General features: G+C 48.6%; 2 protein-coding genes across 2 annotated transcripts in view; one reads left to right on the top strand and one right to left on the bottom strand.

Moving 5' to 3' along the window:
* Positions 1-297, bottom strand: part of TMEM145 (transmembrane protein 145) — a 21,188-nt gene extending 20,891 nt beyond the window's left edge. Inside the window, exon 1 of the mRNA XM_044435299.1 lies at positions 148-297. Coding sequence (XP_044291234.1) covers positions 148-297 — 150 coding nt within the window. The remainder of the gene's footprint in view (positions 1-147) is intronic.
* Positions 298-2,346: 2,049 nt separating this feature from the next.
* Positions 2,347-11,671, top strand: LOC123025880 (toll-like receptor 13). The gene is made up of 2 exons (XM_044435001.1): positions 2,347-2,466; positions 8,652-11,671. Exon 2 carries the CDS (start codon positions 8,707-8,709, stop codon positions 11,602-11,604), a length of 2,898 nt encoding a protein of 965 aa, XP_044290936.1. The 5' UTR covers positions 2,347-2,466; positions 8,652-8,706; the 3' UTR covers positions 11,605-11,671.
* The last annotated feature ends 9,864 nt before the right edge of the window (positions 11,672-21,535 follow it).

Below are 21,535 nucleotides of genomic sequence, written 5' to 3'. Positions count from 1 at the left end.
GGTCGTGGTGGGGGTGATGGGGGGGGGGGGCGCGTTGGGGGGGGGGGGCGCCGCGGAGCCCCGCGTCCTGCGGCGCCCCGCGGGGCTCCGCAGCACCCGAGGCGGCGTAGCCCCGCCGCCCGCCGGCCCGGCCGGGCGCCCGCTTACCTCCTTGGTGCTGATGTTCCCTCTCACGTACTTGCCCCAGCCGGGCGCGGGCGGCAGCAGCAGCAGCAGCAGCGGCAGCAGCGGCGGGAGGGCGGCCAGGAGCCCGAGCGCCCCGGGCAGCCGCCGCAGAGGCAGGGAGCGCGGCTCCATCGCAGCCCCCGGCCGGCTCCGGCAGCCGGGCTCAGCTCCCTGCGCGCTCCCGCTTCAAGAGACACGGTCCCGCGCGCCCCCTCCCCGCCAGAGCCCTCTGCTCCTTGCACGCCGAAATCCGGGGCATCGGGTACGTGTCGCCCGCCGCGAGAGGTGGAGGAGCTGCGTGCGGACGGATCGAGAGCCCAGCCCGCTATTTGGAGGGGGGCGGAGGGGCCGCTTCCTGCGCGCTCCACTTCGCCTGGATTGGCGGGGGGGCGTGGGGGGGGAAAGCACAAGCGTTCAAACGACGAAGTCTGCGTCACGAATCACTGGGATGCAGGCGAGCTGCGTTCAGCGCTCCCTCCCGGTCCTCCCTTGGCTCGGTTGTGACCTGCGTATGCCTCTCGGGGCAGGGACCTGTGACTGTTGCTTATGGTGCTCTGCCACGTCCCTGGGGCATCCCTCCAAGAAATCCCCGTCCACCCCAGCACGTCCCTTTTCCAGATGCCAATATTTTGCCACCCTCTAGAGCAGAGGCTGGGAATCTGCAGCCACGGAGATGTTATTGCACTTCAGCTCCCGTCACCTCCTCCACCCACCACCGGGGCTGCTGCCCTTGCCGACTGAGACTGACAGGAGTCGGAGTCCAACAATCTCTAGGAGCTGCAGCTTGGAGAAGGGCTGGTAGCTCAGCCACAGCCTCTCCAGGTAACCCAGACTAAGAAAGGAGCTTCCTGAAGAGCGTTTGCTGCCAAGTCAGTGTTGCAGCACACATAGGTTGTGTTAGGGTTGTGGGTGGCTTGTTAACCAGGCCAACAACCCATGCTGGCTGAGTTCACACGGCATGACAAGCTGTAATTTACCTTGGCCTCAGTGTGCATTTTAAAAGACCTGGATGGCACATGACCTCAAGCAAAGGACCCTGGTGGCTTCCATGACGTGTGAGTGACAGCTGATCGCATCGATGCACTGTGAACAGCCAACACAGCCAAAGCTAATCAACACTTGCAGTGTGATCTTTAAAATCCCAGTAATAATAACAACAAGGACAGGGTAATTTTTGCTTCCAAAATTAACCTGTGGTAGGTTCAGCCAATGCAGTGTAAACCTCATTTCTTGGCGAGTACTCTCTGTGTTGATTAATCTGAATTAAAGACTGCTTTAGTTCTGCACAAAGGTCATTTATGGTTTGCCCATCATGGGCAAAGGTCAGAAATGAAGGGCGCACATCAAGCCTGTGCATCCAAGAGGCTCAACAACCTCGCCATAAAAGGTCCGGGGAAATTCGTTTATTGATGCATTTATTGATGGATAGCACATGGCACTCCAGTATCGAGACAGATTACCAAGTGATGAGTAACAAAAAGATAACTGAGGTAGAAGAATAAAAAAGATGTATGAAAAACATATTGATAACCTCCGTGAGTGGTGAGGTTGGTAAGGGAGAAGGTGCTTTTTCAGGTATCCATGTTGTTTAGGGTTTTGTATACCAGCACCAACATTACCATCTTTTTGGCAGCAGGTCAAAACTGCCCTTTATTCCCAGTCATATAATGGCCTATTATGAGTTACGTTAGCTCTTTTAATTAGTTTTAATGAAAGTGTTTTAGATGCTAAACTTTTATGTTTTTGTATATTCGAATTTTAAAGCAATTTAACATTTGTATATTGGAAGTTTATACTGTGTTTTACTGTATTTGCATTTCTATTGTATCTTTTTTGTACTTTGATTATTGCTGTGACAGCTTCAGCTAGTGGGTCCTATGGAAGTAAACAAACAGACTGCACCCATCAGCACTGCGTACAAACCATTTGATACATTGTGGAAGGCTTTTTGGAGAGCTGCAGAAATGGCCTGTGACAGGCTCTGCTTTACCCTGGCCACTGAACACCCACCAGTACGTTTTTTTGTGTTGTTGGTTTTTTGGTTTGGCAGCTGTCTCTCACCAGTGCTTGGAAAGAAGAACAGAATTTTTCATCGAATAAGAAACAACAAAACTGAAAACGGAAACTTCAGTTCACTTCTTCCTTAAATAGGAAAAAAAAGCCCCACGCAGTCGCTTTTCTTTCATTCTTTCAGCTCTCCACACAAGATGAGAAGAGACCAGAGCATCTACTGAGTGAAATCTGCCCTTATGGTACCAGTGCCGAGAGGAATGTGAAGACGCAAAGTGGAGGAAGAAACAGGTAGGCGCCCCTTGCAATTTGGCTGCATAGGCATCTTGGGATCAGGGCCGTCTTAACAGCAAAGCCCCTACGACAACGACAGCTACTGTTAATTTTGGAAGTTTTCCGATTTTCCAAGGGTTAACATACACAGATTAGTACGGGGCCCACGGGCAAGTACCCCTCAGGCCCACGCCTGAAGACGGTCCTGCCTGGGATCCTGGACCCAATGTTGGTAGTGCCTGGTTGGATGCTCTTAACGCCCAAACATTGCTTTTGCTGACTGCACGTCAAAGAGAACAATTCTGCTGCTGGGAATCCTTAGAATGCCATGAACTTGTGAGCAGAATAAATACTGCAAAACATCTTATCACCACATTGGCAGTAAGGTATAAATGCCGCTCGGCAAGAGCATGGGATTGCTGGTGCTCACGTCTCATCTAAATTAGATCCCAAATGCAAAATTGGAGAAGTAATGGAACCATGAAAGGGGGCAAGAGAAGGGTTCTGGGAGGATGCTGGAAGGCTGTGGGAAAGAAGGTATAATGAGGACAGTCCAGGTTTCGGCTGCCAGCCTGACCTGCTCCTTTGCCTTGGAAAGCAAGCTAATCAGCAAATATCAGCAGCGAAGCTTTGCCATGGCAGGGGGAGATGCGTTTGTGCCAGTTCATGTCAGCACTTCAAGGAAGAAGAGGCAGCCAAAAAAAAAAAAAAAAAAAGCAATGTTGGCTATTCTGCCTCTTAATTTGGGCAGTGGCTCCACTGATAATAAATATGACCAGAGAAGTTTGGTGGCATTACCTATGTGCAGTTTGGTGGCGTCTTTCAGAATGGTTTCACAGTTATCGATAACAAATTCCAGGATCTACCAGCGTGGCTGTATAATGAAACTCTCGGAGGTTATGTAACATATGAATGGAAAAGGAAGACTGATGTAACCAAATTAGAGCTGAGGGAAGGAGGTCAGCTTCAGACAAATTCTGAGGCTTGGTGAGTTGCCGAAGCGACTTTTTTGCTGGATACCAAGTCATGTAATACAATTAGTCATCACATGTGGCAAGGAAAGGCAGCAGCTGGGATTTCTTTCCCCTCATTTACAGTATATCAACTGAGGGGCCCATTCACTCACTCTCAGGAAAGTGTGTCTAGAAGTGCAGCTCACTGATTTTAATGTTTACCTGCCCCACCTGCCATAAAGAAATAGAATCAGGAAATTGCTACTTGAACACGCACACGCTTGAAACTGTCTGGTGGCAGCCAAAAAAAGCCAGAGAGTGTCTAGAGGCCAACGGCAAGTTGTATACAAGAATGCTTATTTGAGTCTCATGATCTCCACCCTTTTTTATCAACTGCCAAAGCAGACTAGAATTGGGAGTGGAGAAGGTGCAAGGAGACGCTTCCCATCCAAAGCGCCACTGTTCCCAATCGCTGCTCCCCTCAGGTTCCTTCCCCTCTCGTGGGGCTTCTCCATGATGAACCTTGTCAGAGGAAAGTGTGGCAGGCAAAGATTTGGAGGGGGAAACTAATGGGAGGGAAAGGGCTGAGCATTCCTCTTGAACGGCTTTTCTTTCTTTTGAGAGAATTGCCTTGTTCTTCGATGGCTCTCTAAGGTCAGACTCACTTTTGTTGTATCAAGGTAACCTTGTGGGTGGAATTTAGCGTATGGGTTCTGCATAGGTGAAAACGGCTTCGTTATCACTGGGAAAGTGCCCCTGCTTCAGTTCACCCAGGCTGCTTCCATGCATCACCAGTGGTCACACTGCTTGCCAGGAAGCATGGCAAAAAACGACGCAGCCCATTCATGCAGCACAAAAAGGACACCGGTGTTCATACCACTGCATGCATGCAAATTTGCACGTAAAAATGGATACATGCAAATGTATGCATGCAAATTTAGAAACAATAAGTATAATTTCAGTGGAAATACAATACATCCCACCTTAATGAGGAAGTTTCTCAAGCTGAGCTCCTGGGGATAAACACCGATGGGCAATGCCCACGCCTCTGCCTTCTTTGCAGCTTTTTGACTGCACACCAGACCTGGACAGGCCAGCCCAGCCCATCGGAGATCTTCAAAGAGAGGACTGTGCTTTGTAAAGCAGGCCACCTTAGCAAAGAGACAATGCCTTCCCTACTTGCCTATGCCAGGCGCAAGCCCATCATGCTCAGCAAATGCAATCTCATTATACCCCATAGGTAAGACATTAAGAAGATGTGCCATTTAAAATGGTGTATGATACAGTCTGGGATTTCCATGCCATATTTTGCCCCAGGACAGTTTGAGAGGAGGGGGAGAAGGAGAGCGGGAGGGCGATGGGGAAGAATCACACTCCAGCCCCAGCCCCTTCTCCCATTTCAGAACCCCCCTTTTGACGCTTTTATTTACCAAAGCTCAATGGGAGGGCAGGTAGTTTGCATGGAGAAGGCCCCCAGATCAATTCCTAGAGCAGAGCTACTAACCGTGAAGGAGCTGCCTGCCAGTGATGGGTGCGAGCAAACTCACAGGGACTGAACTCTGGCTGCTGCCAAATGAGGTTTTTACTGCTGCATTGACTGAACTCTACGGGGATCCAGAGGTCTGACTTGCATTCGCGTCCCTCCTCTGTTTACCCATTTCCAGCTTTTTTCTTTCAACAGAAAATCCGTGAAGGAAGGAAAGGTACGGCACATTTTGCTTGGTAGCAAGCAAAAACCAGCTATCTCTTTGGAAGCACCTTTTCTTACACACACACAGAGGGAGAACCGACAGCACATAAACCCAAAGCACACACAACACACAAGCTGGGAAAGGGCTCCCCTGGGGACTTTGGGGGTGGCTGCTAGATGGACTAGTGACTCGATCTTTCACGGCAGGGGATGGCTGGAGACCTCGTCTAACCCCGTCAGTCACATATCTTTGTCCTGCTCTGGGAGGTCCAGCAGCCTCTTCTTTGATGACCCGTCCAATCAGTGCTCACTTTTCAATCCCAAATTAGTAAGGAATGGGGCAGGCGCGAGGACTGGAGGCCCCCGCGGATGGGAGCCACGGTGCGGCTACGTCACTGTGGACGCTGGGCTTAACGGGCCCCCTTTAGTGTGTTATGCTCATCTACTTCCTTTTCGAAGCGGCCATTCTCACCCAGTTGCTGTTCCATGTTCCGTGCAACTGCTTCTACATTCCTGCCATGTGCAAGCAAACCTGAACAGAAGTGCTTGCAGGCCTTGAAAAAGAGAAATACTCTTAGCATGTGCAATCTTGCTTTTTTACTCACTTAAGTTAGAGCACCATCATGACGACAAGGATACGACAAAGTTTGTTTCTGCTTTCCCCGTGCTGAAGATATTTACTTGGAAATAAATGCGATTGCCGAAAACAATAATGTATTTTTAAAAGAATAACATGACATCTTTAATGAAGTACCTGCCCGCCCACCCACCCACCCACCCAATTTCATTATTGTGCAGAGGTGGAGTTAGGTGGAGAATTGCAGCATTTGGGGGAAAGGGTTAACTCACCCCACTGCAGCTGCAAGACCCCATGATGATTGCTGAAGTGGCATTTAAGCTAAGGGGGGAAATCTTCCATTGCACCAATGGGCACTTTAGGGTCTAGGGAAAAGATCTGGGACTAGGGCTCCAAGGACCCCAGCCAAGGAAGATTCTGGTGCCCCAGTATACTCGTCCCAGCCAAAACGATAGTGATGGAACAGTTTGTCTCTGCCACCATCTGCCAGGAGAAGTCCTGGGCAGCACAGGCCAGTGGTACTCCTAAGCAGAAAATGGAGCCATAGGAGCTGCTAATCTGAGAAAGCAGAAGCTTTTCAAAAAACAGAAATCCCCACCTCAGAGGGGGCTTATATGTGCCTAGAGAGGAAGTGAAAGAAAAGGAGAGCTGTTCTCATAAACCGGTAGCATCAGAGCAGGAGCGATGTACTTTCCTTTCCTTTTTTTAATTTTAGAGTGAGTGCATCATCGATCCTTGTGCATATTTTAAATAATGAGGACAGCACCTTGTCGGGAACTGGTTCAGGCTGCAGCCAGCCAGTCAACTTGCAAGACGCTGATGTGTGTGTGTTTAAAAATGCGCTCAGTTTTACAGCATTTTAGTTTGGCCAACAATAGAACAGGACTGAAAGACTTTAGCAGAAGCCTAGGTATGTAAGAAGGAAATATAAAGTGGAGAGGTTGTAAAAAGAGAAAAGGAGAGATCAGGTAGAAGTGAAGCATAATTTTATGCACTCAGTCATGAACCTCCTTCCTTGCTTCTTTTAAAAAAGGCGAAGAAGCCCCAAATACCTTGGCTGAGTCCCTGCTTTGCAAGCAAAAGCCCCCAAGTTTCCAGGGCTGGAAAAACCTGCCTGAAATGGTGCAGTGCCATTATTGCCAACACTGGGTCTTACTAAATGGAAGGCCACTTCCGGTCATCTTTTCTTCGTAAAGCTCAAACATTTTTCAGTCTCTGGTTGCATGATTGAATTTCTCCATTTTATCTCAAGTTCTTCTGTGCCACATTTACTTTGCACTCTGCATTCGACCGTTGTCGCAGTTCTGGCTGCTGACAGTGGCGATCTATGCATCTGTGTGTCGCGCATCTTCCCGCTGTTCTCAGTGGCTTGGCTAAGTAATTTTAGCCTCTGGACTTTCTGGTTTAACAGGGGGCCCTTTCGGATGGTTGAGTGAATCGCCCTGGTTATGAAGTACACGGCCAGCATTTCTTTTCTTCTCACGCCCTTTGTCATCACATGCTTTGCAGTTTTTCTTGAACATGTCTGAACTGTCTTTTTCTCACTGGCTTTGGAGATGGAAGATTCAAGGTGGGTCAGGGGAAAGAGGCAGGTTGTTCTTAATACATTCCAGAGCAGTGAAAAATCCAGGGGTAGCACTTTAAGGGTTAGAAGTTCCTTTAGGTAACAGGGCACGGGAGGCTTACGTCATCTTTGGAAGATTGGTTGTATTTACAGTTATGCAGGGAAAGCAAAAGCCAAGGCGAATGTACTTGGTCAGCACAGCCAGATGACAGAGCTGCTGATCCGGCAGCAGGGCCGCAGAAGTGCGGCTGCCTTAGCTTCAGCCGGCTCCAGACACGGTTGATGCCCGTCACTAGATCCCATTCATGAGAACGTAAGAAAAACCCTGCTGGATCAGACCAAAGGGCCGTCCAGTTGAGCACTCCATACACATGGTGGCAAATCAGCTGTCCTCCAGATCCGTCCAGCAGGATGGGTGCGAGGCCTCCCCCTGCCCAAGCTCCTCAGCAACTGGCCCAGGCAGGCAGGCCACCTCTGGTGAAGGAGGCAGCACCTGGCCAGCAAGGCTAGTAGCCACTGATATCGCCTCCTTCCTCATGACTCTGCCCAATCTCCTCTTCAAGGCATCCAAACTGATGGCCATCACCACTTCCCCTGGCAGTGAATTCCACCACTTAACTACACATTGTGGGAAGAAATCCTTCCTTTTATCTGTCCCAAACCTTCAGTCTGTAATCCTATATGCACTTACCTGTGCATAAATCCCACAGACCACAGTGGGATTTACTTGGGAGTCGGCTTGCTTAATATTGCACTGAAAGAGCTCTTTGATTAAAGATTAAAGCCCACTAAATTGCCTTGGTACAGAATTTACGGAGTGTGTGAACTGCTGTTGATACATGCCATAAAGTCATCTCTGACTTATCCTGGCCCCAAGAATGACTGCTCAACTCCTGTACATTCAGGGGACTCCTTTATGGGGCTGATCCTCCGGCTGCTGCCTCTGACTCCCCTTAGTACTACTCTCTTCTCCAGGGAGTCCTGTCTTCTCATGATGTGCCCAGACTATGGCAGCCTCGGTTCATCATTTTTGCTTCCAGGGCAAGTTCTGGCTTGATTTGATGAACGGACCACTCGTTCGTCTTTCTGTCACTCCAGAGCATTCACAAAGCTGTCCTCCAGCACCATGTTTCAAACTCATCAATTTTCTTCCTGTCAGCTCTCTTCACTGTCCGGCTTTTACACCCATACACAGTGATCAGAAATACAATAGTATGGAGGATCTTGGCCTTGCTCTCCGGTGAAACATCCTTGCATGTGATTCTCTTTCCTAGTTCCTTCATGGATGCCCTTCAAAGGGTGTGATTAGTGTATGGTATATGTAAACTTTGAAGATGTCGCTAACGTTAACGCAATGGCTCCCAAATGGTTCCGCATTGCATTCGAAAGGCTCACGCCGTTTATTTTCTTCGGTTGTAGGTTTTCCCCTTGGGGATGCCACAGAGGCCTTTGGTGCTGAGGATCCCACACAGCGATGAGTTACAGAGGTCTCCCGCATCTTCTCCTGGCTTTTGTTCTGATTAATGCACCAGAAGCGGCTGGCTATGGTTTCAGAAACTGCATCCAATCCATGTGGAATCCACAGTACTTCAAGTGCATGCAGCGCTTCCTGAAGAGTATCTCCAGTGCTGTGGACGACCTTCCCAGCTACGCCGGCATACTCAACGTGTCCCATAATTCCATTCGCTTCTTGCCTTACAGGAGCTTCTACCACCTCCCAAATCTGAGCGTCCTGAAGCTCAGTTATAACAAAATGTGGATGATTGAAGATGGGGCCTTTGAGAATCTGACAGCCCTGGAGACCCTCGACCTCTCTTGCAATGGACTCGAAGTTCTGTCTGGAGCTGTGTTCCAGGGTCTGGCCAACCTCAGCAACCTTCTTTTGCACAACAACCACTTGCGCACAATACATCAGGACACATTCAGCCCATTGCAGCATCTTGGGAACCTAGAGCTCCAGTTCAACGACTTGAGGAGCTTCCAAAGAATCGCTCAGAGCATTCAGAATTTGACAGAGCTGCGGCGGCTGAATCTTTGCAATAACAATTTCACCTCCCTCGAGTCTGAGGCGCAGCTTCCCCTCTCCCTGTCCACCCTCCTGCTGTGCAACAATTCCCTGTACCAGGTAGAAACCAAAGGGCCAGAGTTCCTGTGGAACATACAACAGCTGGATCTTTCTTTTAACAAGATCTCAAATGTCTCTTCCTTTGCAAGAGTCAGCTTCCGGAACCTCAGTCGTCTGAAGCTGCTGGGTAACAACATAGATGTTTTCCAGCTCTTGAATATTTCTGGTCTGCAGTCTCACAGCCTGGATTATTCTGGGCTGCATTTGAATAAATTCGCACAGTTGACCAGATTGTGCCTGCATCTTAGCAAATCCAACCTTCCTATGAATCTATTTCTGCAAAGCAACAACCTCAGGAACCTAAGCAGAAACACTTTCTTGACATGCCCGCCTATCTTGCTGCTGGATCTTTCAAAGAATCGCCTCAGATCAGTAGGGTGTGTAAGGGAGATGCTGAATGCGACAGTACAAAATAAGCTGAGAACATTGGTTGTGGAGCACAACCTATTGAACAGACTAAGGTCGTGCTCTAAAGGCTCTTTCTTAAAAGAGTTGAGGACCATATCTTTCCGTTTCAATCGCATCATCTACGTCAGTAGTTTCGCTTTCCAGTTTGCCCCTAATCTGAAGATTCTCCACCTCAACATCAACAACATTGCTTTCTTGCATAGACAAGCCTTGAAGGGCTTAAAGCAACTCATAGAGTTGCGTCTGGATAACAACCTACTAACTGATCTCTATGAGGGGAGCTTTGAGGATCTGAGCAGTCTCCAGACACTCAATCTCCGGAACAACCATGTTTCTGTCCTCTTTCATGGCATCTTCAGGAACCTTGGGAACCTCTGTATCTTAGACCTGGGGGGGAACAATATCCGCAGGTTGACCAGCGTGTCATTTGAAGGACTAAAGAATCTCTCCAAACTCTACCTGGACCGCAATCGTATTGAATACATTACCAACAGCTTCTTCCAACCGGTGGAGAAAACTCTCAAAGTGTTGGACTTAATGAGCAACAAGATACACTACATCAGCATGACACAACACAACCCAACCCCTTTCATGAACCTGCACCTGGTCTATGATCTCAAGCTCCAAGCTCAGCAACCCTATGGTCTGAAGATCATTCCACCCAAGTTCTTCAAGGGCCTGACTTCTTTACGTAACCTCTACCTGTCTGAAAACAAGATTCTCTCCATTGCACCAGATGTGTTTGATGACCTAGGACAGCTGGAATACCTGAGCTTGGTTGATAGCAGTAATGGCATGGGAAACCTCCCGCCAGGTATATTCAAGAATCTGAGAAACTTGAAAAGTCTCAACTTGGAGAATGCTGGCCTCCATACCTTGACTCTAGAGGTCTTTGGAAATCTCACTAAACTACGCAATTTGCAACTAGGAAAGAACGAACTCCAGACATTCAATAGCAGTGTGATAGAAAAGCTGCCTGCACTGAGATACCTTGACCTACGCAAGTGTCCACTGAGTTGCACCTGTGACAACATTTGGTTCCAGAAGTGGCTGAACAACAGCCAGGTGCAGGTGGTTTACCTGTACAACTATACCTGCAACTCTGGGCAGCACTCCAGTTATGTGTACAGTTTCGATACCCACGTCTGTTTCCAAGATATAGGGCTGTACCTGTTCTCCATCACCTTCCCTGTTTTGCTCCTCCACATGCTGCTACCTGTCCTCTACCACCGTACCTATTGGCAGCTGAAATACCATCTCTACATCCTGCGTGCTTGGGTTAACAGTCACTGGAGGCGAGGCGAGGATGAGGATTATCAGTTTGATGCCTTTGTCTCCTATAACTCGAGGGACGAGAGTTGGGTGCTGGAGCAGCTGGTGCCCAGCCTGGAGAAAGGAGAGGGACCCATCTTTCGGCTCTGCCTCCACCACAGGGACTTTCAGCCAGGGAAGTACATCATAGACAACATCATTAATAGCATTCATAACAGTCGACATACCATCTGCATCATCAGCAGGAGCTATCTGCAAAGTGAGTGGTGCTCCATGGAGATCCAGCTGGCCAGCTACCGTCTCTTTGACGAGTTGAAAGATGTCCTTATTCCAGTTTTCATTGAGACTATCCCAGAGCGAGAGCTTTCTGCCTACCACCAGATGCGGAAGGTGATGCTGAAGAAGACATATATCACATGGCCCCCAGAGCCTGAGGCTCAGAAGCTGTTCTGGGCTAAGCTCAGGATGGCTCTGAAGGCAGGTAACTCTGAGGAAGAGATAAGTACTTACTGGTTTGATAAAGAAGGCAAACCCCTCCTAAGGTCAGTTTCCAAGGTGGAGCAGTAGGACGGCGATGGCTGGAGATTCTAGTGGAGCCCTCAAGACCACCTCGTTTGTGGTCCGCTGTAAACGGTGTGAAAGACTTGGCGTGGTTGTTTCTCGTTTTGAAAAATGTCTTTACTAGCAAAGTACCCAGCTATGAGAGATGCTGTGAGTTGCTTATTATAGCAAGGCATCCTGTAATGACCCATGGGAATTCTTCATGCAGGGGTATTCTTTGTATATAGACACATAGACTTGGGATGAGCTTGGTCAGTGAGGGAGAGGCCAGGTTGTGTCCTCAAGAGGAGTGCCCCCTAGATGTGCCCACATTTGTTATGCCTGCTGGGGCATTCTGGGAATTGTAGTTCAATATGTCTGGACAGGGCGGCCTTTTCCGCATGCTCAAAAAAGAGGAACTGCATCACCAAAAAGAGGACCCAAAGGGGCAGTGCTTTGCCTAGAAGTTGCTCTTTTATATCATTGTTCCCATGTAAAGAGTTAATGGCACACCTCACCATGCTGGTTCTTTATCTTGAAACTGGACATGCTAACTCTTTGAATAAAGGATGTCTTCAAATAAAAGACAGTCCTTTGGCAGCTCTTTGCGTACAGGAGTGTCTGCTCCAAACAACAGGGGCTATGCATGTCGCAGCGTGTGGCTGCTGTTCCCACTGGGGTGTGTGCGTGTGCGGAGAGGGAGCGAGCGCTTCCAGGATCTTTGAGAAGACACAGCTCAGATAAGCACAAACAAAGCAACAGGTAATTGAACTAATTCAAACCAAACATGAAAATGTACACGGTGAATGTTTTAAATCCATGCATAGTTCCTTAGCTGCAAAAAAGCACACATCTTATATTTTCACTGCCACTCATCCTGCTAAGCAGAAGATCAATCTTTGCTGGGACATGAGGGCTCTCCGTGAATGCTGGGTGTATTAGTTATCAGCTGTGCAGACAACAGCACACAGAGGATTTTAGAATGCAAAAGCATGGAAGAGAATTTTAGCTAATTAATACTTTACTCCTGCAGAAGTATTAGTTACAGGATCTTCCAGTGGTGACTGTGAGAACAGCACTTAAGATTTCTAAGCTGCCTAAGGCCATTAGCTAATTAACCTTCAGTGCTCTCTGGGATGGATAATGATCTTTATCCAAGATGTGGCAGAACTTCCCCAGGTCTGTAAAGAAGCGAGGTTCCAGGTTGCTTTTGCCTTCATTCACTAGCCAGCAATGCTCAAAGAGCCTCCCCCAACCCCTGATTCTCCATTTCCTCTTTCAGGTTCATTGAAGACATAATGAATCCTTGTTCCCCATTCTGGAAAGTATGGTCACGAAAAAGAGGGCAGCCCTCTGTGCCTTTAATAGGTTGGATAGACGTTCAGCAAGAGCATAAAAATGCCACGCTTGATTGGATCATTCCGCTAGTTCAGCATTTTGCTTGCAAGTGGCCAGCTAGCTGCCTGTGGGGAATCCACAAGTTGAGTGTAAGCGCAACTGGTATACAAAAAGATACTCCCTCCGATACTGGAGGCAGTGCATAATCATCAGGATTAGTAACCACTGGCAGTTATTCTTGGGTTGCCACACCTGATGACCTTCCTTCTTTTTATACAGTTGTTGAAGGTGTATCCTAGCCATACTATTAATGCTAGGTGTGTGCGTTGCCCATGTGCATGGGACATACTTTCTTCCCCTATCACAATGCCCATCATCATTAGGACCTGTGTAGGGCAAATAGAAGCCCCCTTTCAGGACAAGGACTGGTTATCTGGCTGGAATCTCTTGGGAGTTAGCAGGAAAGGAGGATGACGTTCTCTCTGGAGGGCTCTCTTGCTCCTTTAGCAGGAGTTTGACCCGCAAAAATCAGGTGGTATTTTTCACAGCGCTGCTGAGGCTCATTTTCCTGTTAGTGATGCAGCCACAGGGGCCTGCTCCAACCCTTTTCTTGGCAAATGTCAAGCACGTAGAAAGCCATGAAATGACATAATCCTTATTCAATGGCATTGGAAAGAGTTCTGTGGGAGAGAACCTGCACTCCGTCACATGCCCGGTGCAAAGGATCAGCAAAGAGCAAACATTCTGCTTAAGAACCTGCGGGAATCTCTGCCCGCCAGAATAGGGGATAATAGAGGGGGGAATTATCTCCCCTGCTACAAGGGAGCATCTTATGCAAATATGTTCTATGCATCTACCAAAGGGGAGTTGCTGTGATTGTTTCTTGAGTTTTTCTAGCAGTGCTACACTACCTCTTGCGCCGTTGTTGTCACACTGGTCCATGCGCTCATGCATGTGATCAAGCCTAAGGAAATGGGATTATTTTGACCGTGATAATGCTGGCTATTTCTGGGACTGGTTAGCCTAGCCAGCAATATAACCACTGCAGGGAATGACCGATGCTTTACTGCTTTGCAAAGCTGATCTGTCCTGCTACAGTGACAGAGGAGGGGAAATTGTTATGTGAAGCAAAATGGGTGTGCAGAACTAAATTTAGTTTTCTGATTTCCAAGCTTATTTCTTCCAAGAGGAAAAAAGGAGAGTTCTAGCTAATTGCCTCTGCTTGAAATCTCCTGGGTATAGAGTGGGATCAAGGAAACTTTGAGGACAAAATGCACCAGCTGGTCCTGGTCACTGCATACCCCAGGCAGCTGCGGATTCGTTTGTCACTGCTGAACTCAGATACTTGAGACTGAACAAAGTCAGGGAGTCTGTACATGGAATAATGCTGCAAACTCTGGGACTGTCTGAGAACAGGCAACCTGAACTGGAGCAATCACTGTCGGTTTGAGAGACGGACTTCTGTAACGAAGTGCAGGCGGCTGCCAGGCGGATGCATCCCAGGCCGACTGCGGGGGTTCAGAAAGGGACCACTCGCATCCACGGCACACACAGGCGCACCTGGACTTTTCTGCCTCAGCAGCCAAGCGTGGAGGTAGCGGCAGGTGACCGGCTACTTGCAGTCCCTTGCTCCATCTTCCCAGAAAGGAAAGGGAGCCTTCCCAGGCACCCCCTGCTCGGTGCCCCTCACAGCGCGCAGGCATCTCCGGGCTGCGGCATTGTAGCGCTAGCATCCTTAAAGGGGTACCTGGCAAAGCATGTCCAGCTCTGCCTTACTTAATGAGGGAAAAAACACAGTTTCAATGTGAGAATTGAAGCAGGTGCAGAGGAATGTAGTGCGGTGGGGGGAGGGCAATGAATTAGAGCCGGCACCCATCCCTGACAGAGCTCCCTGATGGCGGAGGCGGGGGGGGGGGGGGTGGTGGAAAAATATGCTGGGCACTGAATAGGGGGGGGAGGTTCCCGGGGGTCCTGCTGGGGGTGGCATACCTGCAGCTTCCACTGAGAAACCATTACATGGCAACGGTATAGCTTCAGACCACATGCTAAACAACTGTGGCTTTAAAGCCACCTGGCCTTAGCATGTTATGCACACGCAATCAGCACGTCATGAAGCATCTCCTAACCACTGCACTCTCCCTTGTTCTTTTGGACAAATATTTTCCACAGACCGTTACCCCTGCCGTGAAGGTGTGCACAGCTAGGGTGATCACTTGTTCAGGTAGCCACCTGGCAACCCCTCTACCAAAAAAAAAAAAAAAAGATTGATGCTTGTTTATTGAGTGCAGAAAGCCAAGCAGCCACTGCCGAGAGGGCAGAATCTTCTAATATGAGAGCACAAATCTGTTCCAGGGTCTGTGGAAGAAATGCATCCAATCACGCAGGGAAGCAAAGCAACCACGGGCAAAGATATCAAGCTCCTTTTGCTCATATGACAGCAGACATCTCCTTATCTGGGTGAATCTGCTCCAAATTATTTCGTACGATTTGTTCTTGAAAATATTTGAATCATCACACCTCATCTCCTCATCACCTCTTAATTAACTTCCAAGCTTCTTAATCTGAGAGTGAATACCTCATTAAGCAGTCACTGGTATAACTCCCCCCTGTTGGCTTGGGCAGTGTATTGCCCCTCTCCCCACAAGCTGCTTCTGTCTAGGGCTGTACAGTTTGCATTGCAAGACTGACTGAAGCCATAGAGCCCAATGCAAGAAGAGGAAGGACATGGCCAGGGTCACATGGTTAATATGCCACAATGACGGTTGATCAGCCAGGCACGCAGTCAATCACCTGATTTCCCGAGTTAACCTCACTGGGCACAGTTTGACATGCAAAGCAGGCGATGGCGGGCAGCTGGAGTGGCTAACGAATCACCCAGAACTCAGGCTCCATTGCAGGGCTGCTGCCTGGCTTGTTCGCAACCAGCCATCCCATCGTCTCCCGGTTTGCACATGGTGACAAGCCACCCTTGGCAAGGGCAATCGGTGAAATGAGCCAGCATGAATGGCAGTGGCTAATGCACCATTACAGTTTGAGGGCCAGGCCAGGGTTAGAGCGCCAGTGTGGCGCAGTGGTTAAGAGCCTGGGAGTGGGACTCAGGCGATCCGGGTTCGAGTCCCCGCTCGGCCATGGAGCCCACTGGGTGACTCTGGGCCAGTCACAGACTCTCAGCCCAGCCCACCTCACAGGGTTGTTGTTGTGGGGATAAGGTGGAGCAGGAGAATGATGTAAGCTGCCTTGAGCCCTTTGTAGGAAAAAGGCAGGATATAAATTGGAAAAAAAAAAGTGTGTGAAACCCAGCACAAGCATAGTTCGAGCTAAGTCAGACCTGAGCATCATTACACAAGGGTGTGAAGTAACTTTGTATTAAAGGTTCACAATATGGATCTGTTTCAGCTTTAGCAAATAGTCTGAGACACGGATCAATTCCTGCACCAAAACAAAAACAAAACTCCCAAAACCAAAACCCAGGACTATTCCCTCAAATATGATAATTGCATGGAGGCAGCTGTTATCTTGCATTCCACCTTCAGTTCTGAGAAAGACAACCAGCCTACACCCTGCGCTTGTAAGGCAATTGTTCCATGGTCTGTCATAGGTCATGAAAAGGGGAAAACCCTGTATCTAGAAGAGACACAAAAGAAATTTGTTTTAAAGAATGCCTAAATGAGAGAGTGAACCAATGGGTGTGTTCGCTTTCAGATAAGAAGTAGCAAGTGCCTCTTTCCTAGTTATAACTCAGGGCCCGCCAGCTGTTCTGGATAGCGACTCCAATAATCTCTGTTGGTTGGGGCTTAGGGAGGTTGTAGTCCAAAGTATCTGTAGGGCACAGTTGCCCTACGCTGTTCCTGGTATTCTTTCCCTTTCTGGGCCAATCTCATTGCTGAAGGCAGCTTCCCACAGCCCCTCAGTACAACTTCATTCGGGGGAAGGCCCAAGGCTCTGGACTGGGCTGCCCCAACAGATGACTCTTTAAGACACAGAGTGGGGAGTTTCTGCTCTCCAGAGCCTCTGAGGGCGGGAAATAGGACATTGGCAGCTGCTGGAAAGCTCCCAGCTGCTGCGGTCCTTCCAGCTGGAGCAGTCTCTCTAGGTCATGAGCCTGGGCCCCTTGGTCTCCAAGCCCCTCTGTCACTCCCAAGAACGGGTAATTCCTCCCATGCTCCAGCCAGAATTTCTGGCCGGAGGCTGTGGGGTTTGCCTGCGCAGAGAACAAGCCGCCACCGTGCTGCAGGTGTCCGCTGGGTGCACACGCTTCTTGCCGAGGATTTTGCCTGCGGAAGGAGCACTGCCGAGGAGGGATGATGTTGAACAGCTGGAGAAACTCCCTTGGCTGTCCTTGCTCGAAGTTCAGTTCCTTGGAAGATGGCAGCTTGTGGGGCAAATGAGGCCAGCCCAAGACTCGAGACGCCGAGAGTTTGGCTCCCTTGCTGGTCACTTTAGGACTCCAGATGCTTTTTAAAACATCAAAGGATGTCTGAGATTCAGAGACGGATCTCTCTGTGGTCCTGAACCCCAAACCTAGTGGCTGGGAACTGTGTGGCTCTGGTGAGGGACGTGAACCATGGATTGCAGCTTCTCTGTTCTCCTGTAAATTCCATGGGCCTTGGCTTGGCTCACAGACACAGGCCTGCTGGAGGTCTGTCAACAGGAAATGGCCAGAACCATTCAGGCTAAGATTAGCTGAATCATGGATAGCATGCTTTTTGGAAATATTCTGCTTGGGCAGTACTCTTTTAGCTGCCTCAGACCTCTCTTGCCTGCTTTTGGGGGCCCAGAGGGCATCCTGCCCAGGATATTGTTCCTCTGGTGCAATGGAGCCTCTGGCTGAATTCGGACGCTGGGAGGGTGCAGGTGGATGAGGTGGGTAGGGCTGACCTGCTGCCAGGTAGACACTGAGCTGGTCGAACACCTCTGGCTCAACAAAGGATCTGAAGTCTTCTCTCTGGCCTGGTCTTTTTTCTGCCTGCACAGAGAATCAATCACCACAGAGGGGTCAAGAATGAAGAAATCAGCATGACTGAATAAAGCAGGATTATGGCAGAGTCAGCCTCTGCAAGGTATACAGTTCATACAGGCCTCTGCATGTCCCACAGATGCATATATATTGGCCCTACATCAATGAATGTTTCATTTCAGCCTTTAACTAAGACTGTATTTGTCTCATCTTAGACTGTAGTGGCCATTTCAATTGTTTTTTTTTACTGTGCTTCACGTATTTCATGATTTTTTGTAAGCCATTCAAGTTAATTTTGTAAGAAAGAAAGAGGTATGACTCATATAGAAATAGATTAAATACTTGTGCAGTGCTTAAACCCAATATCTCAGCATCAGCTTGTTAAACCACACGGACACCGATTAGCTTGACCAAGCAACGTAGGTAACTAAGGCTTTATGATGCTCACCATTCTCACAGCTGTATGCCCAGGACTAGGAGAGGAACTGATGCAGAAGAATTGTTCTTGTCCTCTTCTCTTTTTCAGAGAAACACCCTGATTAGAGTTTCTGTTGCTTAAGTCAGTAGATTTTGATTCCTGCTGCAACTCCACCAGGTCTCTCTTCGCTGGACTCTTGAAATCTAGGTGTGAGGAGGGCAGAACAAATTAACCCAAGCAAACCCTTTTTGGAATCACAAATCTACCAACAGGAAGTCTAACCAAGTAAAAAAGTGTTAAGGTAAATTCGTATTTATGTGGGATGACAAATTCATTGCATGATTCAAGTCACCACAGGAGGGTATGGGAAGGAAGAAGGTAAAAACAGTTACTAAAGACATGAGCTTATGCAAATTTAGACAGAAAAAAAGGCCTACAGCTTCCACAATACATCAGGCGGCTGCAGTATGATGGGAGCAATGGCCCTTTTCTGTTTGTTGTTTAGTCGCAAAGTCGTGTTCGACCCGTCGCGACCCCATGGACAACACTCCTCCAGGCCTTCCTGTCCTCCACCGTCCCCCGGAGTCCACCCAAGCTCACACTGACTGCTTCAGTGGCTCCATCCAGCCACCTCATCCTCTGCCGCCCCCTCCTTCTCTTGCCATCTATTGTTCCCAGCATCAGGCTCTTCTCCAAGGAGTCCTTCCTTCTCATTCGGTGGCCACAGTATTTGAGCTTCATCTTCAGGATCTGGCCTTCTAAGGAGCAGTCAGAGTGGCCCTTTTCTCTGTCTAAATTTGTATGGGAGTGTGCCTTGTACAGTTTGCAACAACAAGTTGTGGAGAAGAGGTGGAGTTGCCAAAGGGGACAGAAGGCTTTGGGGCAGCTGAGGGTGGTGGAGGTGTGGTCAGGGGGAGGTATGCTTCAAGAAGGAAGAGCAAAAATGGTAGGGAAAAGGCTGTAGGAAGGGTAGAAGGAAAGAATAAGGCAGAGAATGAAGCCAGTAAAGTGACCTAAAGGAAAACATAATGAAGTTAGAAGCTATCCACTTGTTTTTGTAAAAGACCAATTTATTCCTTGTCTTGTACACATGGTGACCAAAACTGATAAAGTAGGTCTTGGGAATGATCCTTTTTGTTCATGCAGCTCTTCTAGATCTCTGATGCTGTCTGCCGCAAAGCTGCTCAGTATTCACAATGCAAACCACAGGTGTTGAACTGCTCCCAGTATGAGGGCCTAAAATGGTTTTGCAGCTCTCAGGGGAGGGGGTGGATGCAGGGAATACCTCCAGTGATGAGGTGGACCAAGGGATCAAAAATACCCCAATGCCAGCCTATTTTAACCTGAAACTCTTAAGGGAGGCATTTCTACTTCTTAGAAAAGAGGGAAATGAACTGCACAAAATAGGGGTGACCACCAAATCATCAGTGGTCAGCAACAGGGATGAGGCCAGCGGAACCCCAGTAAGCCAGATTTGCCCCACAAGCCAGAGGCTCAATATCCTTGCTGCACCTCACCTGAATCAATGGGGTCCCTGTTACAACCACCTGCTGACTTCTTTAGCAACGCCAAGGAAGAAAAATCTGGTAACTTTTTCTTCTGCTCCCGCAGCATATTGAGAATAGTCTGACGTGTTTCACTGATTAGGTGATGCCCAGGAAATATTTTCTTGAGGTCCAGCAGGTTCTGCAGGTCCTCAGCCAGTTCCTTTGCCCGAGACTTAGCTTTGACTGGCTCGGCTCCTGCTGTGGGTGCAGGGGGCACATTTTCCTTTTCATTGAAAACTTCTGAAGCATTGCTTTGAAATGTTTCCGTCTCTTGACTGAATGCCGCTGCTGTAGGTGCAGCTGAAGGCTGGGATCCTGAACGTGCTGCATGCAGAGTAGGGACAGGATGCGGCTCTGTAACCAATGCAGGGGCCGCCAATACTTGTGTCGGAGGGGAATTCTCACTCTTTCTGCTCAGATTCTTTATGCTGTATCCAAACTGCTCACTGGAACCTGGTTTTTGATTAGCATTGCTACATGTATAAGACTGGCTCTCTTCTCCCAACAGCAAGTCTTCAGCTCTACTGGCAATTTGTAGAGGGGTCACCTCCACCTCGTATTGCTCATTTCTGGGACTCAGCAGTCTTTCTACATCAACAGATTTTACCTCCCTGTTAAACATGCCCAGGTGTTGTGAGAGTCTGTTCTGGGTTATAAATACAGGTTTTGCAACACAGCGGCCTTTGATTAGGGTAGACTTGGCACACACGCTAAGCCGGGAGCTCCAGAAAGGTGGCAACATTTTCTGTGGCCCCCGGCTGCTGGTTTTCTTTTCCGGAGCCCTGTCGGTAACATACTGGCCAAATTTGATATAGTTGCGCTCCCGTCTGGTTCGGCGACGTTTTACCCTGGCAAGTTTCTCCTCAGTGTTACGCTGCCCAGAAGGGGATGCTTTCGGCTGATGGACAGAGCAGGGCAAGCCAGAACTGATCAAGGACTGCTCGCCCCTTTTCTTTCCATCACTAGGTTTCATGCTTAAGCCAGCTCCTAGGAATAAGCAAAGGCAATGGTGAAGTCTATAGCTGCAAGTCTATAGCTGCCCCAAAGTCGCCCAGTGAACTTCATGGCTGAGCAGGGACTAGAACCCAGATCTCCCATGAACCTGTTCAGCACTGTAACCATTAGGCCACACTAACTTCCCACTGGTAAAAACTGTAATCTTTAAAATTCTAGAATCTAGACCCAAATAAATATAGTATATTGCAGACAGAGGCTGGAGCTAAGAGAACAATCTTTTATAGCAGGGGCAAGATATGAGCTTGTCACTCTCCAGCTCAAAACTCACACCTTGGCCACTATCGCTTACGCCCACTCTGACACATTCACCTCGGAGTGAACCTGCCACACTAAGGAAACTTCCAGGCAAAAGCCTTTTCATTGTATACCCCCAAGTCACATGGGCTGTGCAAGTCGCTTTCAGCAGCTTCGGGCGTTTTGCAGTTTTCCCGTTGTCTGTGCATCTCATCTTTGACACCAAGCAACACACCATTTTAAACATGGGTCTAACTGAGTCCATAATTAGCATCCCCATTCCCGAACGCTGTTTTCACGACAGGAAGTGTTGCCGACAGTAAAATAATGAAAGCAGCACTGAGCTCATTAAAACTCACCCTCAGAATTTCACTTTAAATACGAAGACCCATCTTTAAAAGGACAAAAAGGTGGACTATCAAGAATGCTCCTGAGCATGTACGAAGG

The sequence above is a fragment of the Varanus komodoensis genome, unplaced genomic scaffold (genome assembly GCF_004798865.1).
Source record: "Varanus komodoensis strain SLA01 unplaced genomic scaffold, ASM479886v1 scaffold29_1, whole genome shotgun sequence".
In the NCBI taxonomy this organism is placed as follows: domain Eukaryota; kingdom Metazoa; phylum Chordata; class Lepidosauria; order Squamata; family Varanidae; genus Varanus; species Varanus komodoensis.
The sequence above is the reverse complement of the archived record's forward strand: the minus strand, read 5'-3'. Positions and strand labels throughout refer to the sequence as shown.